At 41.9% G+C, this 21,856-nt stretch overlaps 1 protein-coding gene across 1 annotated transcript in view; it reads right to left on the reverse strand.

Moving 5' to 3' along the window:
* LOC116335787 (matrix metalloproteinase-16) overlaps positions 1–21,072 on the reverse strand; it is an 81,396-nt gene extending 60,324 nt beyond the window's left edge. Inside the window, exons 1-3 of the mRNA XM_031759550.2 lie at positions 20,947–21,072; positions 3,622–3,770; positions 1,948–2,070 (exon numbers count right to left, since the gene is read on the reverse strand). Coding sequence (XP_031615410.1) covers positions 1,948–2,070; positions 3,622–3,770; positions 20,947–21,072 — 398 coding nt within the window. The remainder of the gene's footprint in view (positions 1–1,947; positions 2,071–3,621; positions 3,771–20,946) is intronic.
* Positions 21,073–21,856: the final 784 nt, after the last annotated feature.

Below are 21,856 nucleotides of genomic sequence, written 5' to 3' on the forward strand. Positions count from 1 at the left end.
ATGACTGAGGTACAATATTCCTAAAAGTCAGCATCCTAATAATTTATGGGCATAAGGTGCTTTGGATAACCGTGACCGTCACTGTGACTGATAGCACTTAGCACCTAACCTTACAAGTTCCCTTGCTGTTAGCACAATTTTCTGTTTACTACTGGCCATCGCTGAACCACAGTTATACTTGAAAACATTTTTTCTTCAAACTGAGAAAGAAAGATGTTGCTTCTTATTCCGACACGAATGCTTTGCGTGCAGAAAAAAGAGCATATCTTAAATTACTGGCAAGATTTTGATACTTGAATCAGATTTAAATGTGGTGACCCGTTCGAACACTACATACAGAACATTTAAGGAGATTAAAAGAGTCGTTAGATGATTGCATTCTCCAGCTACCTCCATTGCAATCTGACATAAAAGGAGCAGCTGCAGGCACATCTGACAACTGACTAGAGGCCACATCTATGTACACATCACACACACATACATATATATATAAATATACATGCACACACAAATACACACACTCAAAATGCTCCCATCCATTTACATAACCCTAATCTGTCAGAGAGCACCCTCTGCCTTCCACCAGGGTTTCCTCCTCCTCCTCTCAGCTCATGTCTTTCTCTCTGAATCTGCTTCTCCTCTTCTCTTCTCTTTCCTCTATCCTCATTTCCACCCTTCTCCTCCTCCACTCTGCATCGATCTGTCTCATTGGTTTGGTTTCTTATCAGTGGTGCTGCAAATGATCCACGTGCTCAATTTCAACTCAATCTCAAAAAAAGAAAAGGTTATTCGAGGCCACTGAGCCATACATTATATTTAGCAGGAATTACAGCTTATGCAAAACATTTTTGAAAATCTATAATAATAATTGAAAAAACAAGAACACCACTTGAGGATTATCCATGAAACACGAAGCTGAAGGCAAGCAACAGTATAACACACATGAAATATTACAGAATCTGGGCTACTCACTACATCTTAGCAGAGAAAAATTATATAACCACAGAAAGCTGTCCTATACATTATTACTCATGTAGCTGGATGTCAGAAAACGCGCTGGTGAATTATGAAATCGGTGAGGTCACCGGTGCGCATACACTCTTTTTGCATTTGTGCTACATGTTCTGTCAGGAGCGAGGCTGCTCCGGCAGTGAGGTGTGAGGTTTGAAGGACACGGCCTGTGCCGCGGGTTAATGTGATGTTTAAGGCTCTGAGTGATGTGGAACTTTAGTTGACCTTTGCTTTTGTAGCTTCACGTCCATTACGCAAGTTCAAATATTGTGCTCCTTTCAGTGGAAATGGGGTAGTGAAATCAGGGATGTCAAAGTGATTTTACTTGGTTGGCCACATACATCCTACTCTGATCTTAAGTAGGCCGGGACAGTGAAACCGCCTCTATCTGTTGGTGTAAAGAACTTTAAATACACAATTCGTCTCTGAAATGTCTCAATACAAGAAACAGTTTTTCTACATGATGAAGAAATGCTGCTAGAGTAGGGGAAAGACATCTGTCAGCGTGACTCTTTGGGCTTTAACTGCAAGAAATGAATGTGTAAGAAGGATCTGGCAGCTCATTGCCCAGACTGTCCTGTAATTATTACACAGAAGTTTTGGTTAATCCAAAGAAAATGTCCCATTTTTATTTATTTATTTATTTACTTTCTGTAGGCTTTTCTAATGATTCTGGCCCACGGGCCTTATGTTTGAAAGCCCTGCTATAAAGCTTACAGGCAGGGACAGGTCAAAAGCTCAAACGACACGGAAATAAAGGAGCTACTGAAGAAAAAAGTATTCTTTCTTCCTATCTCTATGTCTCTCACACGCCTGCTCGGGTGATTGGGGTCTCCTCACAGGTTGGGGTGTGTTTCTGGGGTTTTCTGAGCATGCTGTGTTGCTAGGTAGCACTGAAATGCCATTGAAAACAAAAGAAAAGCTCAATCCACCCACCTGTATGTGATATGTTTGTGTTGCCACTTCTGTCCCGTGAGGGCGTACCGTCGTTTCCTGACACTGAATCTGGACACACCCCCTATTTGGTCAGGAACCCCGCATCGGGGCTTCTTCATCCACCTGTGGAGAGAGGCGGGGAGGAAAAAGGTTATATCGGCAGCAGCACATTACCTCCCCCACCCTGATGGGGGAGTGATGTCACTGGCTCACAGGAGCCAACTCTGAGCCAGTGTCACACAGAACAGATGTGCAAAATAATTCAATATGATGCTATTTTTGAACATTTATATGCAAAAGAAATGCAAAGATGACAACGTGTTGATAACAGAACACACGTACTTCATCGTAACACCCACACAGTGTAAAACTACATGTATTTAAATGTACAAAAAAGGTGCCTCACCTTATCGTGTTATCCCTACATTAATCGAAAGAAGCAGAAGGGGGGAAAAAAGAAACAGGCACTGTTAGCTCATCACATTTCACTCTGTTTCAGCCCAGTGGTTGGATAGCTGTTAGACTGCATTTACATAGCTGGCCACCACATCGCCACATCACAGTTCAGTGGCCAATGTGAGCTCATTTGCTGCGTGGTAGCATGGATGGTATTTTGCTGTTGGTGCACACAAATGTCAGCGAGCACTGTTTTAGTGAGCTGCAGGTGAAATGCGGCGAGGTTAAACCCAGGTAAATCCAGGGCTGCTTTAAAAACACCGATGATCTGTGCCCTCGTGCCACTGCCGCTCTCATACAGATGAATAATTTAAAAACATCTCTTTAAAGACTTATGAGAGCCCCAGGTGGGTTTTCACTCCACTACACTCCTGTGTGCAGACAAAATATAATATAACAATGAGTCTTTCCATTAAAAAAAAAAATTCAAACCAACGTGACCTGCTTGATTGCTTGTAGTTGCTGGGCTGAGGTTGGACTGTTCAAATGAGGACAAAGCCAACCAGAGTCGCAGCTCTTCTGTCTCCTCCACTGTCTATTAATACTGAAACATTGTGAAGTCTTTGATCTGACATCGGAGGTGTACTCTTGCAAAAACTCTCTTTGATCACATTAATAAGCCCCACTTATTCTACGTTACGCCAACTTTGCGTCTGGCAAACGACTCTGGTCGCCTTAAAAATGTAACACAGGACAAAAAGAAACACAAACAGCCTGTACCTCCATTTTTGAAAATGTGTAGTTCACTTGAACTGTGAGTCCTACAAAAAAGAAAACAAGCAACACAGTTCGCAGTGTGTTTTCCCTCCTCAAATTAATAAAACATCTACCTACAGTATGCCCGAGGCCCTCAGTGAATTTAGATTTTTAGTCCGGGACTGTTTATCAAATCATAAAAATCAATCTGAGAACCACATCTCTCTCTTTTGGCTGATGTTGAGGCGTTTTCTTAATTAACCACAAAGATGTAACAGTAATATTTTATAAGCCACCAGAGCAATTCAACATATCCATAGTAATTACTTGCATGCAGGCGAATACAAGAAATGACCAAAGCAAACACCACGGCTTCTCTTTAGCTGTAACTTTACACTCAGCCGCTTCCTCTTCTACTCCCACCCCTGTTTTCTTATTTTGGGAATAAACCCATCGTGAACCTTGTGCATAATTCATACTGTGGCATCTTTAAGGGTATTTTTAAAGGTGTGTGTGACTCACTCTATAGTGTTGCTGTCCAGCGTGCCTGTGACATTTAGGCCGTAGCGGCGCTGCATGGCAGCGATAGCAGACTGCATGACTCGGGCAGAACGCAGCACTGACATTCTGGGGTCTGCAGGAGGGAGGTAGCCATACCTCTGGAGCCATGCCTATAAACAAGGAAACAAGGAGGAAAAAGGTTAAACATCATTGTAAACTCCAAGGAATAATCTGCAAAGACTGATTTTTGGACAGGAGCTAAACATGATCTCAAAATCATAAATAGACATTTTTAAGACAGGAGGCAGCTTAGCTTGAGTATAAAGTTTGAAAACGTGGGGAAATATCCAGCTTGGTTCTTCCAACAGCTATAAAGCTCATTAACCGCCTCCGCTGTGGCAAGACACTTCACCCGCACCCTGTCCAGCTGAGCAGCGCAGAGCTGCTAGCACTGAAGTGTGAGTCCAGAGTTCCTACAAGTAAATTTATGGTGTAGTTTGTTTTTTCTTCCTGTGCATGAGAAGCATTTTAAGCAGAAAGCACACTCCATACGACCTAGAACAACATTTAAATGTCATCAAGATAAAACTCCGCATTAAGCTACACAGAGCAAAGATCAGCTAGTAACCGGTCTAAGGACACATCTGAAAAGACATTTGTAAAAGGGCATAAGTAGAGAGAGAGAGAGAGAAATCTCTATACCAGTCTATAGTGCAGAATGTCATCCGTTATCATGTCATTTTACTTGTCTGGAAAGGGCTTTGGTGTAATAAAGCTTTGAGTGTCCCTATAAAATCCTGCCAGAGGGAATCACTGCTCAGATCTTTGGACCAAGCAGGAAAAGCGGGGATCGGCCGGGCGTCCCCACAGAAGAGGCTTTAGGGATTTGGATAGTCTCAGCCTCTCTGTATACACTCAGTCCTCATCGTAAAAATGCCAAATGTGAGATTTGCCAACTGCTGCATATCGGAACACAAAGCCAACAGCAAAACGAGGGTTAAATTGTTTTGTTTGAAGAGCGGAGAAAGTGAAACAACACAACGCTGGCCCGGAATCTCAAATACCCAGTGAACTCAGAGCTGCCGGGCCGCGTGTTTGCCTCAGACCTTCTTATTTCTCTTTCAGCAACTCTGTGCTGTGAAACCTGAGCGCCGTTCTCATGCACAGTGTTTTCAAGCTGCTTCAGTCATCATGGAGGCCCGCTGCTCAGGATAGCATACACACTGAGAATGAAATTTACTAAACAGGGAGGGAAGCCCGGAGTGCGAGAGCGAGAGGGGAATGCAATAAAAAGCAAGAAATGCGAGTCTATAGCTTCGTTTATGGTGACTGCGCTCCACATCCAAGCAGTAACAATGAGCTCTTTTGAAAGTTATTGTATATGCTGTTTGTAGCAGCGGTGCAAACAAGCTGATATGTATGACTGTTCAGAAGGTGAGAAGACCTGAAGATGTCATTCAGCTAATGTGCAAATGAGGACACTAAATAAAAAAAAAACATGACACCGAGAGGATGCCCAGGTGCCTGAGCATTGTGGGTAAGTGTGGTGCCAACTGCACAAAGCAGATCCTAGCTGAGAATGTGAGTGATCTCATAAATAGTTCATGCAAACAGACATCCTGAAGACGAGTGACAACATGGGGGTTCCTACTGGTAATTAACAAAGCATCTTATGAGCAGGAAGAACGAGCAAAATCATTGAAATACATTTTTTTAAAGAACTGCATAAAGCTTCTCCATTAGGTGAATGTGCAACTGAAGGGTGATTAGCCTAGCTTGACTTCAGATCCAGATAAAGCCCATGTTTGTCCAGACTCTAGGGGTGGGCAATTAATTATCCCAAAGGGCCAAATGGGAAATTGGGACTGTTGTGAACGGCTGCACCAATAAGCTTAAAAAAAAGATCAAATTAACTTATATTAGCTTATCGGTGTGGCCCTCCAAACAGTCCCACCTTTTGGGAAAATTAATGCCCACTCCAGTCCAAAGCAAGGGCGAGGCTAAAGGGTGGTGCATGCCAGTGTAACAGGGCAGCTACATCTCTTTAACATATGAGCAAGTCTAACCCACATAATTTCCTTGGGGATTAATAAAGTATGCTGATTCTGATTCTGATATGTTTGTGGAGACAGGAGGTCTGTGCACTGCACTGAACTCTCAGCCAATTTTTAAGTGATTTTTTTTATTGTTTTTTCATTTCTGATGAGCCTAATGAGCTGATTGGATCCCTGCTGTATCACCCCATTTAACAATACATGTCCACCAGCCTGCCTAAAGCTCACTCTGTAACATTTTATATATTTTTAAGTTAACCTGCTTTGTTTTAAGGCAGCTTGATCCTTTCAGGCAAAGCCAGACTTCTAAACCTGCTAGTCTTTATGCTAAGCTAAGCTAACTGCTGCCAGTTTAATTACCAGCCTTACTATATATACACCATATTGTTTCTCGCAACACAGGATTAACTTCTTTCATGAAATTGTGACCTGGAAAAATAACTTTCTTTTCTTTCCACACAGTCAATTATTCTGAATCCCAGAGTTTCCCTTTAGTAATTTATGGGAATAAAGCTAAGAATTACATTGACAAAATATGGGGAAATTATGTTTTCTATTTAATTATTAAAGTAACTTCATACATTGTTAATTACACTTGAGATAAAGACACATTCTTTCAGTAAGGTCAGAACTAGCCAGCAAAAACATGAACCAAATGAAAGCAGCATCTCTAAACTCTCTACTTTCTCTACAGTGAATCCCAAATCGTTTGATGAAAGGAAAATATTAACAGCGTCAATGACAAACCCAGTTACTAATATATGTCTATATTACATTGGAATATAAATAACATTAAAAAAATTAAAGTGGCTTCTCATTGAAGTCTAAACTCTAGAATAAGCGAGACTTTCTCTCTGTAGTTTGTGTTGTGACTGGCACATCTACTGAGACCTTCATGAAGAGACTCAAACTCTGCATCAATGACTTACAGTATCAAACTTCACTCTCATCACTTTGGCAGATGCCAAAATGTTACACCTGTGTCATGATTCACACTTCCAAGTACCAACCTGTAAACCCCAAACCTCTCTTTGTGTATTTTCTTTCTTCCCCTTCTCTACTGTGTGCTTTGGTGCTTTTCATGCCCATCCGGCAGCTGCACTCTCCTCATCCCCATCTCGCTGTGAGTGGGTGGGTGATAACATTACAATGTGTGTCAGATTTACTAGATTCAATTTTAGTTAAGAAAAAAAAAAAACTAACAGCAAACACATACAGAGGAGGTCATACAGACTTTTAAATCCCAGTGTCAATCTGTCACTTCGCTTTTATGGCTCTAAATCTGACTACACATCAAGCCACGTGTTGCAGTTACTCTATTCTGTTTCCCAGCAGACATCACGAGTACCAGACACTGTAAGATCTTCTCTTTCTCTTTCTCTGCATTTCTTTTTCCCACATCTTCTCCACCTCATGGCACTCTCTTTTCCTTCCAATGTCTGCTTTAATTCTTCCTGTCCTGTAATCATCTCTATGCCTCCCTCTCATCTCCTCTGTTTTTTTTTTCCTTTGGTAACCAAACTTTGGCTCTGTCCTATAACCACTGCCCTAGTGCTTTCAGAGGGAAAAGGGAGAGAGGAAAGGAAAAAAATAGATGATACAGATGAAAAGCGCACAAGTTCAGACGTGGCACTGCATATTTGTAGCAGAACGCTTTTTCTTTTTCTTCTGTAGTTCTAAGAGACTACTGTAAAACCTGATTTCATCAGTAGAGAAATATTTTAATTCGACGCCAGCTTCAGTCGGCTGGATGGGTTTTGAAAAAGTTTGGGCACATATTTCCCCCTGAGATAAAAAGAGGCTAGGGAGGCCGGTGTATTCGTTTTCCCAGAGGAAATATTTACTTCTGAAACTGAGATGTTCATGAACTTACAGAAACTGTCAATTTGTGACCAACACTTGGTGTGCGGATGTCATCGATGTTTACAGAGCTACGTGACGATTATGTAAATTAAAGGCTGCAAAGAAAACTAGCTTTTTTTTGGATGCAAGAACTAAGTGATATGTTTGTGCTTTGAGTTATTGCAGCTGTCTCTGTCTACCACTCAAACATTGAGGGGATATTGGATGGTGCCAGTTCGAGCGCGCAGGAGGGGTGAAGGGTTGTTCGACGTCCCATATGAGAATGAAACATGGTGGCAGGATGTGGAGGGTGTAGCTGTCATACCGGTTCTTTATGTACAGCACCGTGGGGAAACAGCACGACAGCACAAAAGGATGAATATAGCAGCAGAGGGCGGCGGGTAATTCCAATGAAAATTTCCGCATTGACAGCAAAAACAGTCAGCTGAGTCATTTCGGTCATTGTGTCTCTGCTACTGCAACGTTTGGCAGAATAACCAAAATACGGGCTACTGGTTCATGTCCGCTTCCTCTAATCTTTGGACAAGGGTTAGGTTCAAAACGCAGGCTCACTTCTTTTTAGAACTTACACTGGCTTGCAAAAGTATCCGGCCCCCTTGAACTTGTCCACATTTTGTCACATTACAGCCACAAACATGAATCAATTTTATTGGAATTCCACATGAAAGACCAATACAAAGTGGTGTACACGTGAGAAGTGGAACAAAAATCATACATGATTCCAAACATTTTTTACAAATAAATAACTGAAAAGTGGGGTGTGCGTAATTATTCAGCCCCCTGAGTCAATACTTTGTAGAACCACCTCTTGCTGCAATTACAGCTTCCAGTCTTTTAGGGTATGTCTCTACCAGCTTTGCACATCTAGAGATTGAAATCCTTGCCCATTCTTCTTTGCAAAACAGCTCAAGCTCGATATATATATCGTCATATCGCCCAGCACTAGTTTGTTGTAGTTTTTAAAAAAAGCTCCGGTTACTTCAGAGCTTTTCTTCAAACCGCTGCTTTTGCTCGCATTTCCTCGTGTCGTCGTTCACGCGGAAAACCAGAAACTTCCACAGTCAAACAAAAAAAGTTGCCACAGTTGCAGTTTCCGAACCAAAATCCACACGCTGTAACGCAGAAATCAAAGAGAAGCGCGAGCTCAAGGCTCACATTTATTAATACTGCACACGTTCAAAGACTCAATCCAAGGCTTTGATCTTTAATTCCGTCATCGTGCCAAACGTTATGTGACTCCGTTGGGAGAGAGGTTAAAGATGGAGGAAGCACAAGTATAAATTATTTCCAGTATTTCCAATATTGCTGAATTTGAAGCTATAATAAACCCTGAGTATTATGTCCATTCGTTCATTCAGAGTTGACTTTTACAACCTTCACGATGGAGATCTTATAATCAGAGAGAGAAAAAAAACTGAAGATCTAAAGACGTGTTCTGCTGAATCAGTGCCGAGCACTTTGCTTTTTCTACATTTCACTCTCCCATCTGTCCTTATCTCTTTCTGTTTTCTTTCATTATCCTCCCTCTCTGCTGCTGCCCACTCCTCATCCTCATCGATTTACTCTTTCCCTTTGTGATCTATGGTTCCCGGGGTTCTGCCGATGCAAGGGTTCCTGAGAGCGGGAGGCTCCACTTCGACAGCATCCTTTATTCAATAAGACAGAAATTCTTCCCCGTCCTGCGCTCTCTGCAAAATGGATAACGAGGGAGCTTGTGAACGTAGATGGTTTGGTTCAATACAGTTGCAATTTGGATTTCTTGTCAGTGTAATAACAGGGACACAGAACAGTAACCGTACTTTCTATAGTCACAGGGATTGCAGATAGAAATAGAGCCCAGGACAAATGAGCAGGAGATAGTAAAACCATGAACACATCAGTAATTCAGCCCCCAGATCAAAAGCACAAAAGGATACATCAACACATTTTAGTTCATATGCTTTTAGTGTTTGCAAAGGGAGCTCAAGAAAGGGCAGCTACAAAAGACATCCAAAGAAATATTTGGAGCATTGAAGGAATAGTTCTGAATTGTAATAAATACACCTTTCAACTTGTTTTTTTTGTTATTTTTTGCACAAAGCAAGGTATCTTTTACAACTAAAAATGTCCAAATAGCTAATAAAAAGAAAAAGAGCCCAGTTCCCCTAGAGGTCTGTTGTTGCCGTCTCCAAAAGAGAGTGAATGGTAAATGGACTGATTCTTATATAGCGCTTTTCTACTCTCCAACATGCCACATTCGCCCATTCACACAAGCACTTTCTTCTATGCTTTAAGTGCTTTCTATCTGCCATTCACACACATTCACATCCGATGGATGCATCGGAGAGCAACTTGGGGTTAGTAACTTCCCAGGCATGCAGACTTGGGAAGCCAGGAATCAGACCACCAACCTTCCGATCAGCAGCTGACATGCTCTACCTTCTGAGCTCAGGAGTCAATTCTCATATTGAATCCCTATGTTAAAATGTCTTAAACTAAACTGTATAAAGTGGTGTGTACAGCTAATTACCACCTCTATTACAACTCTGTGCTAATCAGCTAATTTAGGTTACTGAACTGGACCTCGTGACTGATCAGAGTCAAGTTTATCCTGGCAAAAGATTATACTTTTAGCAAACAAGCTACTTATGGCTGCTCCCCTTAACAAGGGGACACCATCACGGCTAGCTCGGCATGTTTGATTTGGCAGCTTTAAGGTGCCAATGTACCGGTATGTACAATGTAAAACCGGCACGATCCTACACTCATGTCCCAGCTGTGACAGCGCCAAGTTACAAAGCTCAAGAGGTGGTCAGAGGTCACTGTGGTGAGAATTTCACTATTTTCACCACAAACTAACTGGAATTAATCATCATACCTGGTCGATCAATTTGAGCACTCACCCCAAACCAGCCAAGCATTGTTCTTTAAGTACTGAGCGCACCCTGAAAGCAGAAGGCAGCAAAAGCGCTATAATGAGGTTAAACTTCTTCACAAATCAAGTCCCTCTTGAAGTGGAAGGATAAGGAGTCACCCAGCAATGCCCCGATGGAGGCTAAAATCTCTGAAATGCATCAGTGCCTATTTTTGGGTTCTCCACACTTGATTTCACTTTACTTTGAAGTAGATTTCTCTCATGCTTCAGATGCAAGAAGAACCTGGCCTCACTAACCTCCCTGCACACTTCTTCACGGTGAGTGCATTTCTTTTTCACCCTTGTCACATTATGAGGAAAAGAAATCCACATACACACACACACACACACATATGTCACGGTTTCAAATTTCCGTCCTCAAAGCTGCCCTAAAAAGCCTCTTCTGTCCCATTTTACACCTTTACCTAGAGAAAAACATAGTTGCCTGTTTCTCTATGCCTGTCATTTAACTACACTTTTCAGTTAGAGAATTGTCTCAAACAGAGACTAAAACTTGTATTATCATTAGTAAAGCCATCTCAGGTGAACTTGGGCAGCATTCAGGAGAGAGTCAGACATCCAGATGTTCGACACGAGTGCTGAACTGAGGTGAACTCAAACTAGCGTTCGTCTCATCAGACCACCTTCCAACGAGCTGACTTGGCCTGTTACTTGACGAGCAGAAGGCGGGCTAATTAGCCGATGGGTGCCATCAAAAGGCCACCTTGTAAGGCGACGGGATCACTCCATTATGGATGAGACGTGGCTCAGGAAGCCCGGTCGTCATGGCAACAGACCGCCATCACACAGCAGCTGCTGATGTTGGCATTTGTGACTGATCAGCTGATAGGAGTTCAGTCCCCTCAGGTTACAGAGACGGCATGTGACCTATGTTGGAGATCACATGTGCATTAGCTGTTCACTGTGAGCTTCAGTCAGAGGATGAGGGCTGTAGAATAGCTACAGTTAGTGTGCAATACAATCGTTTTTGTTGTTGTTGTCTCATGAACAATTTACGGATATGGCGCACGTGGATTTCATGGTATTCTAACTTTCTGTAGGTTTTTCTGCTTCTCAACCTGAGCCCTGAGATAAAGGGAGAGCAACATTTTCTCAGCCTGTCTGCAAATCTCTGAATTACACTGATACTTGGAGAGGGCTTGTAACAGACCCTCAGCGAACGCAGAGAACGCCAGAAAGTTTGTTTACAAGCTTGTGAGAAATTTCACAGGCATGATGGAACAGAAGAGATCAACTGTTCATCATATTTTAATTGAGCTTTGTCAGGCTGAGTGCACATGCTGTTGCTGGAGATTTATAAGAAATGATATTCTATTATATACAGACAGTGATAGAGCCAGAATATGTTAATCAAAGCAAGAAAGTGCTGAGCATTTCTTACAATGCACTGGAACATCACTTATATTAATTTTATCTTTTTTTCTTGTCAGACTGCAAACCTCTGTAGGCTAAATAATGCATTTCCTTGGTCACTTACTTTTACTATTTGGTGTTACAAGCATGACATCCATCTAGAACATACCATGAAGAAACATTTAGTAATTTTATTTTATGATCAGCTGTGAAAGTGTTGTTATTAAGCGCTAATAAAGTGCACAAGGACATTAGAATTTAGCTTAGTGATTGTGCTCATCAAGTGTGTCCACGTGGGAGTGAGAGTTGCAGAGAAATGGTTACTAAAAGTTACTCGTGGAAAACAGCTGTTACTGGACATAACTACTGTTCTATGATTATGTGTTTAGCCATAGTTACACTGGCCTAGAGACCGGTCTTCACACTCCTGCCAATGGAGAATGTCTACCTGCAGAGTAAAATTGTGCCTCAGTGCTACAACCAGCACATTTCAAAAAGTGCAACTTTTACTTTGAAGACAAACTGTCTCTGTTTCCAGTTTGACGTTATAGTTTTCAGTTTGCAGGCTTCCATGCAAAGAAATGGCAATCGTAGCCACCTGCTAACAGTCAAAGAAATGGTAAGGTTTTAGGTATTACACCATCTTTGCCAGAGGCTCTAGCAGTCAACTTCACAGCAGCTGCCATGAACCATTTGCAACTGGTGGGAGAATATTCATTTTTCTCTTGCAACCAGTGGTCGTCAGCTGGTCTCCAACCAGTCTGTGTGAACAGAGCTTAAAAGGCTTTACTTGGCCCATGGACAGACACAGAGTATGCCTCAGCTTGAAGATACTTTTTAAACTGTGGTAGTGCTATTTTTAAATTAGATCTTATAATTAAACCATTTTTCTGGTGGCTGTACTAGTCTTTAATTATTCAGGACGTCCACATGTCGAAACTGTGATCAAACTGAGATCTAGCTGTCAAGAAATGGCCAACCAGCCTTTTCGCAAATAGGTAGCTGCATTTAGCAGAATGGAACTCTGTGTGTCAGTTAAATTGTTGCCAAGACAGAAATACAACCTGTTAAAGGGCAGCACCTGTCAGTTGTGGCCGCAGACACTGAAAGCCCTTCTATTTTCTATTCTGCTCGTCTAATGTGAATGATTTACACCCCGGCATGCTGACAGAATACAATTAGCTCCCTGCTAGGACAGAAAAACAGTATTGGAAGACCTTGCCCCGAGTCTTTTCTACACTACAAATAACACGCTGACCAATTACTCTAAACTTTAAAAAGGAGAATGAATGTACTTTTTAAAAAATTATTTCAGCTGCAACCGTTAAGAAAGACTGTGCCCAAGCATTACTGTTGAGCACATCCAGCCACTTGATTCATTAATAAACATTTAGCAGAGTAGAGACATTACATCAAAATGTCCTGTGAGTATACCCAGTGATGATGGTATGAAGTGGCTTTATCTGTGCTGCAAGTTGGAGCAGAGCTGCTAAAAGTGATCATCTCTCAGCACAGGTGACTTGTGGGAACAAGATCCCAGCCTTCTGGGGAAGCCTGCCACCTCTGACCGCCCTGAATTATTCATCGGTTACACGCCGGACCACTGCGAGTATGCCAGGGTCGTCAAGGCAACCGCAGCCTTTTCCTGCCCACACAAATAACCGCATATCCACATGATTCAAAGTGCTGTACTCAAATTCATACTGTAAAATTTAAACGAGGGAAAAAGAATCAACCTGACTTTTAATTAAACCAAAACCATCGTCTGCACCTCATGACCCCGATGCGATGCGATGACTGCAGAGGCTGAGCAGGGCGCTGCAGCGCATTTAGCCCCTAGTGCCTACACACACACACAAACACACAATGGCTTTATGCATGCCATGTCCACCCTCTCAGTGGCCCCATTAGGACGAAATGTCACAAAAATGTCATGGAAAAATGTCAGAGTCTGATCATACATACTGATCAGAACAGCAGGCTTTAAGTGGATAATCTTTTGGGAGCTTGTCAAAGTATTTTAATGACTTAAGATAATGAAAACTGACAGCAAGAAACGTCAAGATTATGGCATGTGACAGGAGCTGCAGTATGACATCAATCCTAAAAGACAAAAACCTCCATGAGGCTGTTTGATATTCAGGTTTCAAAGTACATTAATTTCTGCAATGAAGCCCAATCGCTAATTCAAACACGGTGAAATGTGATTACATGCAGGGAACAGATTGAAACAGTTGTCATGACTCACAAAACTATGCGTACGTTTAAATGTACACACACGCACACACACACCCCAACACACCCCTGAGCGTTTGTCAAAAGCCTAATTGACAGACTTACACGTGATGCCCCATTGGCACCATCTAATGTTGCTGTTGTTAGTGACATTAAAGATTTAACAGCTCAGTAAGCTGTGACCAAAGACGCGTCTTAGAAAGAGGGAGACTGACATGCAGGGAAAAATTCTGAACAAAACATAATAACAAGTGGCTGCTCAGAGAAAGTCAGGTGTGTGTGTGTGTGTGTCTGCTTGTGTACGTGTGCGTGATTATGAATCATTTACGTCTGTGCAGGTGTTGTTGTATTTCTCCAGGATTGGGTGAACAGACTGACACAGACACCCCAGTGGCTCACAAATCTGCTCTCTTACCAAAGCCAAATGACGTCAAGAAATGGTGTGTGTGTGTGTATATGTGTGTGTGTGTGAAATCCATATGATTGCTCAGTGAGAAACGAGGGCGAAGCGCACCAATATAAATACACTCATAAATATGCCTGTGTGCACTCAGACACAGGAGGTGAGCTCATGCACACTAAGTGTACTGTATGTAGGAGGAAAATACGGCTGCAGGGAAACAAAAGCAACAATTTAATATCGACTTTGTTAAAGATAAATTGTTAAGGAATAGCCAGCTACGTTTTCATGCAAGCAGAAGCTCAGCCGCTGATGGAACACGAAGCCCGTGCCGCAAAAGGACGTGATGCATTTTCAATTGGGGGCTATTTTGGAGAACTGTGTAGTTAAGTTGTTAATATCAGTGCTGATAACCACCGTGGCACAGGCAAAGTAAAGAAACATTCAGCCTTCATTAACTGTAAATTCAAGGAAAAACACACCAAAGTACTAAGCACACTGTTTGACTGCCAAGCAATTTCTGGGAAATGTGTCTTTGGAAAAAAAAAAAAAAAAACACGCCAGTGAACGCTTATCACCAAAAATAGCAAATGAGGTCTGTTAACACTGTTTTCTAGTATATGGTGTTATATTAAAACATAAATTCTCTCTATGACCTGCAGGACACACACACAGCGTGTCATCCACACACATTCGCATCAATTGTTTTCCATTATTCAGATGCCACTCAGGGGCTGAGCATGCCAACTGGTAACATGAGCTGAGATGTGGGGATGAAGCTCTCCCATTCCTCACACAGTGACAACAGCACTGAGTAGTTTGCACTGGGCAGCACTTGAGCTTGGCTTTAGCCCAGTGCTGATAGCAGCTACACTGCCTATGTAAAGAGCTATGTAAAGAATAGTACAGTAATAGTTTATTTAATTATTATAAACTTACTCAAGGTATAGTTTGTCAAACACGCTTTTGTTGCTACAGTTGGATGAGAACTTCTCATCCCATTCTTGTTTTGTGACCATTTAAAAATGAAGCTAAATACAGAAGACAATAAGCTTGGATTAGTATAATGCCTAGCCCAGACTGCACAACATTTTTGCCTTTTATGATTAGGGGGGGAAATGTGTATCTGAAAATCTTTCCTTTCTGTGACTTTCTGTGGGCGCTGTCTTTGAGGACATGTGCAATGGTCATCAGGAAGGAGACGCTAGCTAGAGATTTGCAGAAAAACAAAGTGACACTGGATGTGTTGCTCAGTTTCAGTTCCAACACCAATGCCAATCACCACATCGGTCAGTTCCAGTCACAGACTTGAAGGAACTGCCATCAAAGACTCGGAAAACTTGTAAGAAGCTACTTTCTCTGATCGCAGCTCTGATTTTCAGTTGCTATGACACACTATGAAATGCAAAATGATCAATAACCACAAGCTGCATTTTCATTCCTGATGCAAAACAACACCCTACTTTGTTTGTTGCATGTCATAATCAGGCTCAACTCATGTAGTCTGACCTGAATTTGAAGCTGATTCAGCACAGCCATGTTGTTAAATGTTAAACTAGCAAGTTGGTATTAAAAAAAATTAAATCACTGCACGAAGCATAAGTATAACAATACATTCAAGTTTGTAGGATAACTAATAAACATGTAAATACAGATGTTTATTAATGCTGATTGATGCACTCAGAGTTTTGGACAGACCAAAGCAAGCCATCTTCATTCTTCAATTATGCTAAGCTAACAAGCGTTTATATTTATTACAAAGATGTGAAGTGTATGCTTCTGTTTTACACTTATGGCCGGTCCATCATTGTGCAACAAAAGGTTAAATCGGCTCTTTCACGATTCCTCACTAACGGGTGAACAAACAGAGCGAGCTAACAGAACTCTTGGTTGGAGTTAAAAATCACAGCCGACAGTCAGCAGAGTCTAGCCAAACCACCTTTTATTAATTCATTCATCCATCTGAGAAAGGATGTGTTAACAGATGGGAGTACAACTTTGCGCTGTCTTTGTTGTACAGCAGATTATCTCTGACTAAGCAACTTGTCTTTGTCTCTAGCGAGCACAGTGGCATGATTCAAACACTTCAAACACTCAGAGCGCAGCTCTGCACCTGATGCCTCCCAGTGAAACACTGAGTGTAACCAAGGCAGCGTGAGGCTCACGAGGCTTTAGTGGGTCCACATCGGTGTTGTTGTTGTTGTGCTCCAAGAGCATCTCAAATGTAAATCACAGATCACAGAAATACCTGCGAGTAATACAATTAACATTTTGAGTGATTAGGCCATCTTTGGACACAGATGGAAAGCAAAGCAATAAAGATGTATATGGTCATGTTGTAATAACATAATAACATATTTATATTCATATAAACATATTCAAAGTATTCAAATTCCAGAGGAAAAACAAACACTGAGGAAATGTTTCAGACACACTTTTCTCTTAAAGTTGTTCCAGTGTTTCTACAAAATTCTGCTCTTCTTCCTGTAACTGACAGGACACATAATCATTTTTGTAAGGCTTCTCCAGAGGAAACTTGCATAATAAATGAGTGACTATTTGTAGTGCTCCATATTACAGCTTTATTGTACAATATAATCCAACTGAAAATGTACTGTGAATGAATAATAATGAATTTATGTAACATTTTTTCCATATCTGCACTGCTGCGCAATTACAAGATAAAAAACGTTTTGTTTGTTTGTTTGTTTGTTTTTTTGTTTTTTTTGGGGGGGGGGCAGTTTCTTCTGCCATCAACACAATGTCACTTAGTGGTTAAATAACAAAAATATGTAGATTAGCAAAGAAAATGAGGAATCAGCACATGCTACACTAGCAAACTTTTGGCTTCAACATTAGCATTATAAGGAACCCAGACACAGTCCTTTTAAATACTGCACTTGTGTCATGGATATATCTTCAGGAATGTCAGCATGCCATGTTAAAGTTGGCTCAGGGGCTTGCATGCCATGTTGCTAACATGATTTTTGAATATCTGAATAACCATCGAGTTGTAAGAAAACAGCTACTTTATGCAACTACTTTTTTGTTTAAATGATATACATTTACTTTACTTGCACCTGGTAGCATGCTAAGCACTGCCACTAGAAGGTAGTGGTAAAGCATATAGAAGCTTTATTTACTGACCGCTATTAAACAACAGAATAGAAGAAGAATACAAGATTAACTGCGAAGCGACAGATTGATGAAACATCTGTGAGACTATACAGACGGCCATTTTCAACTTTAGGAAAAAGAAGGAAAATGATGTCAAGGCCAAACTGTGTCAGGTACAGCTAGCACATAACAAGAGTACCACAACTATACACAGTCATTTAAGGGGGATTTAAGGGTAGGAGATGATCATGAAAGAATAACTGACTAGGTAACAGTGTAAAATGGAATCACACATTTCCTTGAAATGCCTATCTCCAGTGTAGTTACATTTTGGTGTATGTGTTAGAAGATCAGCATGAAATCAGATATACCAGAGGCTGATCAGCCAGTCATCCATCATAGCCAATCAGCTGAAAACAGCCGATTGGCCCATCGATCTGTGCATCTCTACTTCAGACAAACTTGGAGCGTGGCCGAGCACAGCTCGGCATGTCTCTGCGTTTGTGGCACTGAGTGGAGAAAACACTTATGAAATATTAAGTTACATTTCTCCCTCTAACTGTCTGATATTGTCAAACAGGGATAAGGGGAAAAAATCTCTCTGTTTTAATTACTCTGAGTTATGTAAGAGCTAATGATAAAAATAACCTGAGATAGATCAACTGCTTGCAAGGCCCACTTACAGCATGACGCCTCGCAGAGAAAGCACTTACTTTATTGGCTGTCGCACAAAAAACGTTGGCTTCTCCATGTAAAATCAATATGAACTGAAACAGAAAATAATACTCACAAGGAGATAAACAAAATTAAGTCGAGCCTGAGCCATTGTTAATGGCGCTGTCCAATTTGCAGAGAGAATTACTTCAGGGGACACAATCGGATGGACGAAAGCTGAAGAGCTTTCAGAAATCTTTCTGCAGTAGCCATGTATAGTGCTGAAGTGAGGTGTTACACGTTCCTATTAATTACTCTTATCACCCAGTGACAGGCTGTCCTTCCTGTGAAAATGTCATCCAAAGCAAGAGGAAACAAGAGAAACAAGTGGGGGAGCGACGGCATTACAGCCACTTTGTCTGTGAAGTCAAATCCAGGAAGGTCGGCAGCGAAGGCTCCATCCAAAAGGGTGAGGTTTTCTAAAAGACCGCAGTCTGACCAATAATCACAGGGCAGGCTCAGGATGACCTCCCACCTCAAACCACACCTGTTAATTAGAGGAAATACTCATCTGTGTCTACTCTCTAGAACACTTGGTGTAGGAGTAAACACAGTCCTAACAGCTGAGCGAGTGGCTCCAGTGAAAGCAGCACAGTCTCCAAACAGAAACTGTTCAGAAAGATTGCAAAACTGCAGCCAAATTCTACCAGCCTGGAGCGGGACTGCACAGCATGTGTTTTACTGTGACTTTGCTCTTCTTTAAATACCCCTTAGGATCAAATTAAACACACTTTCTTTTGGTGGGTTTTCTTTAAGCCTTATTCATTGCTCTTTTCTCCTGTGCCGGGCATTTCCACTTGAAGCAACTTGTCAGTTTAAAGCCCACCTGATGCTTAAACCTTCAAACTTCGAGTTGTGCAAAGCAGAGTGCAACTTTCGGCAGTTTCGACGCCTCTCTCGTCTCATTTGTGACAAAGACGACAGCTAAATTAGGGGCCAGAAAATGTCTCGGATTACGGCGGAAAGCCCATTTTTCACTGGCAAATGAATGAGAACGTGTGGAGGCTTTTGCAGTCCTCCACATGTGCATGAAACTACTGTAAGCATGCTTGTGAGCTCGCTGGCATCTTTACCTGACGGGCACAGCAGGGGGCTCATCTTGAGGTACTTTGCATTAATATGCACACTGGTGCTGTTGCACTTATTTGTAGGTTGTCAAAGTTAATCAGCTCCAGGCCATTTGGATGCCTCAGAATGACTTATTAAAGTTGAGAGACTTCAAAAAAAGAAAAAAAGAAAAAGAGAGCCACGGCGCTGAGCACATTCACAATTCAGTGACACAAAGAAACAACAGATGCAAAGGCTGGAGGTGGATAATAAGATTCAAGTGGAGGTGGACGACGTGGGAGAAAGGAACGCTCTGCGAGAGAATGATGTTAACGCTAATAATGCATTTTTCATCAGGTTAAATGGTACCGAGCAGCACGTTTTTTTTGTTTTTTTTTTTAACCAGAGATCAGGCACAGAGAAAATAAAGAGCCTCCTGTAATCATCATTAAAAACTAACGAACAATACTCCTCACATCTTCCCTCCTTCTGTCATGTGAGCCTGAACACATTAATTGAATAACCTGTAGCATCTGGACTAAAAGTGCTCCCTCTCTGCCTCTGGCATGCCAAGCTTGCAAATCATGTGGAAATGTGGAAGTGGGACTCGAGTGACTGTCAGTACACATGCCAGGATGATCCTGTGCAGCGGCTCCTGTTTGCATGTGTGTGCATGTGTGAGAGAGATAGACAGGAAAGGGTTGCTGAGCGCGGTGTCACAGTGTTCTCTGGATGTAAAAGGGGCAGACGTGCATGGCAAAAGTCACAGATTAAGTTGCACTCCATCTTGAAAGAAACACCAGCAGAAGTAGGAGAGATTCTTTTTAGAAGTCTGAGTCTCAGAGTTCATTGGCACAACACTTGTAGCCTGAAGACTTTCAACTACCCATTAAGCTGGGAGGTCGTTTCAGAATACAAGCTGCCTTTGTGAAGGAACCTTCCCTGCTTTGTTAAATTCTCATCTGGCTGCCCACATTGTTCTCTGTGACCCCATAAGATCTCCTTCCTGCAGACTGAAGCCTCAGACCTGAGTTTGTTTGTTTTTTGTTTGTTTTTGCAGACACAGGGTATAGAATGCACTAAAACCCCTAAAACACAAAAATCTCGCACATACTCACTCTGAATGTCTGCCCATTGACTTCTGACATTCTTGCTGATGCTGATTTTAAATCATCGGGTTATGCATTGTTTACATACCTAGATAAGAGTGGACATGTTCTTTTGTTGGTGGTTTTTTTTTTTTTTTTACATTAAGGTAACCCACATTTTGTTTCAATCTAAAATTCAATGTTTCAGCGCTCTGAAAACACAAACAAGCACAAGCTGGGGAGGCAAATAAAGCTCTGACACCCTCTAACAATGCCTGCACTTCCATTCAGAAATGCACATTCCTTGGGAAACTGTCTAAAAGCGGCTACCGAACTGGGAAGAACTACAACCCAGCTGGGCATCTCACAAAGGCTCTGTTGTTGTTGTGGTTGGTGAAACATCAGCGCAAGGGACTGGAGTTACAGAGCAACTCTAACACTTCATTATTATTATTATTATTTTTAAATGAGGATAAAAATAACACAGTGTAATAAAAAAAAGTGAAGCTGTTGTTGTGCGGGAAAATCTCTTGGATATCAACAAATCAGTCCTGGTCTTACCTCTACACTGAACGACTGCTCCTCTCCGTTCACGGCACATAAAATCCACAGCAACAACTGCAAGCATAACGTCCCCATACAGCAGCTATTAAGACATCTCCTACTGCGGAGCGCCAATAAAACCATAGTGACCCCCGCTGTTGGAGCTTACTGTCTGCGCTCAGTTTTATTTACAGGCGACACAGAGAAACGGGCAGCGGGAATAAATCCTACACATTTGGCAGCAACATCGCTGATGTCTCGCTGTCTCTCTTGCGGTGCCGAAAGCAGAGGACGGGGGAGAGAAATGGGCGAAGGAGCGGATTCGTCGAGCCCTTGCACCCGCTGCTTTCGCCGCGGTTTCGGGAGGAGGTTATCCCCGGGGAAAGAATCGCTGTTAACGCCTCTCAGGTGCCTCCTGGTCCCAGAGTCCCCGGGTCAGTCCTCCGGTACACCGGCCGTTGTTCCAAGCGGACGCGTCCAGCCCGTTTTCTGCACCGCGCGGCATAGCTGCCCGTTTTCAATCGTGTTTCCCACCGAATGCGCATGTGCACACTGGCACGAGCGCCCCCCCTCCCATCCTTATCCTCATCAAAATCCCAGATAAAAACATAACAGTCCTCATCCTGCCAGTGCAGTTTGACACAAACGTAAGAAGCGCTATTTTCCCACTCAGCATATTCTGCTATTGTTCTTTTCTTTGGGTAAATAAACACGCAGGCTTCCGTATTTGGCTCCATGGCATTTTTCACATGGCAACAAGCAGGACCAGCTTATTATTGTGCTAATATAACCAACTTTATTTCATAACTTGAGACGAGTAGAAAATAGTGATTGTTCACAAATGCACAAATGATGTAAATATTAAACTGAGTAGCATAAAAGTGCAAGTTAAATATGTTTTAAAAATAATAAAAATGTTTACATAGTT

The sequence above is a fragment of the Oreochromis aureus genome, linkage group 9, assembly GCF_013358895.1.
Source record: "Oreochromis aureus strain Israel breed Guangdong linkage group 9, ZZ_aureus, whole genome shotgun sequence".
Taxonomy (NCBI): domain Eukaryota; kingdom Metazoa; phylum Chordata; class Actinopteri; order Cichliformes; family Cichlidae; genus Oreochromis; species Oreochromis aureus.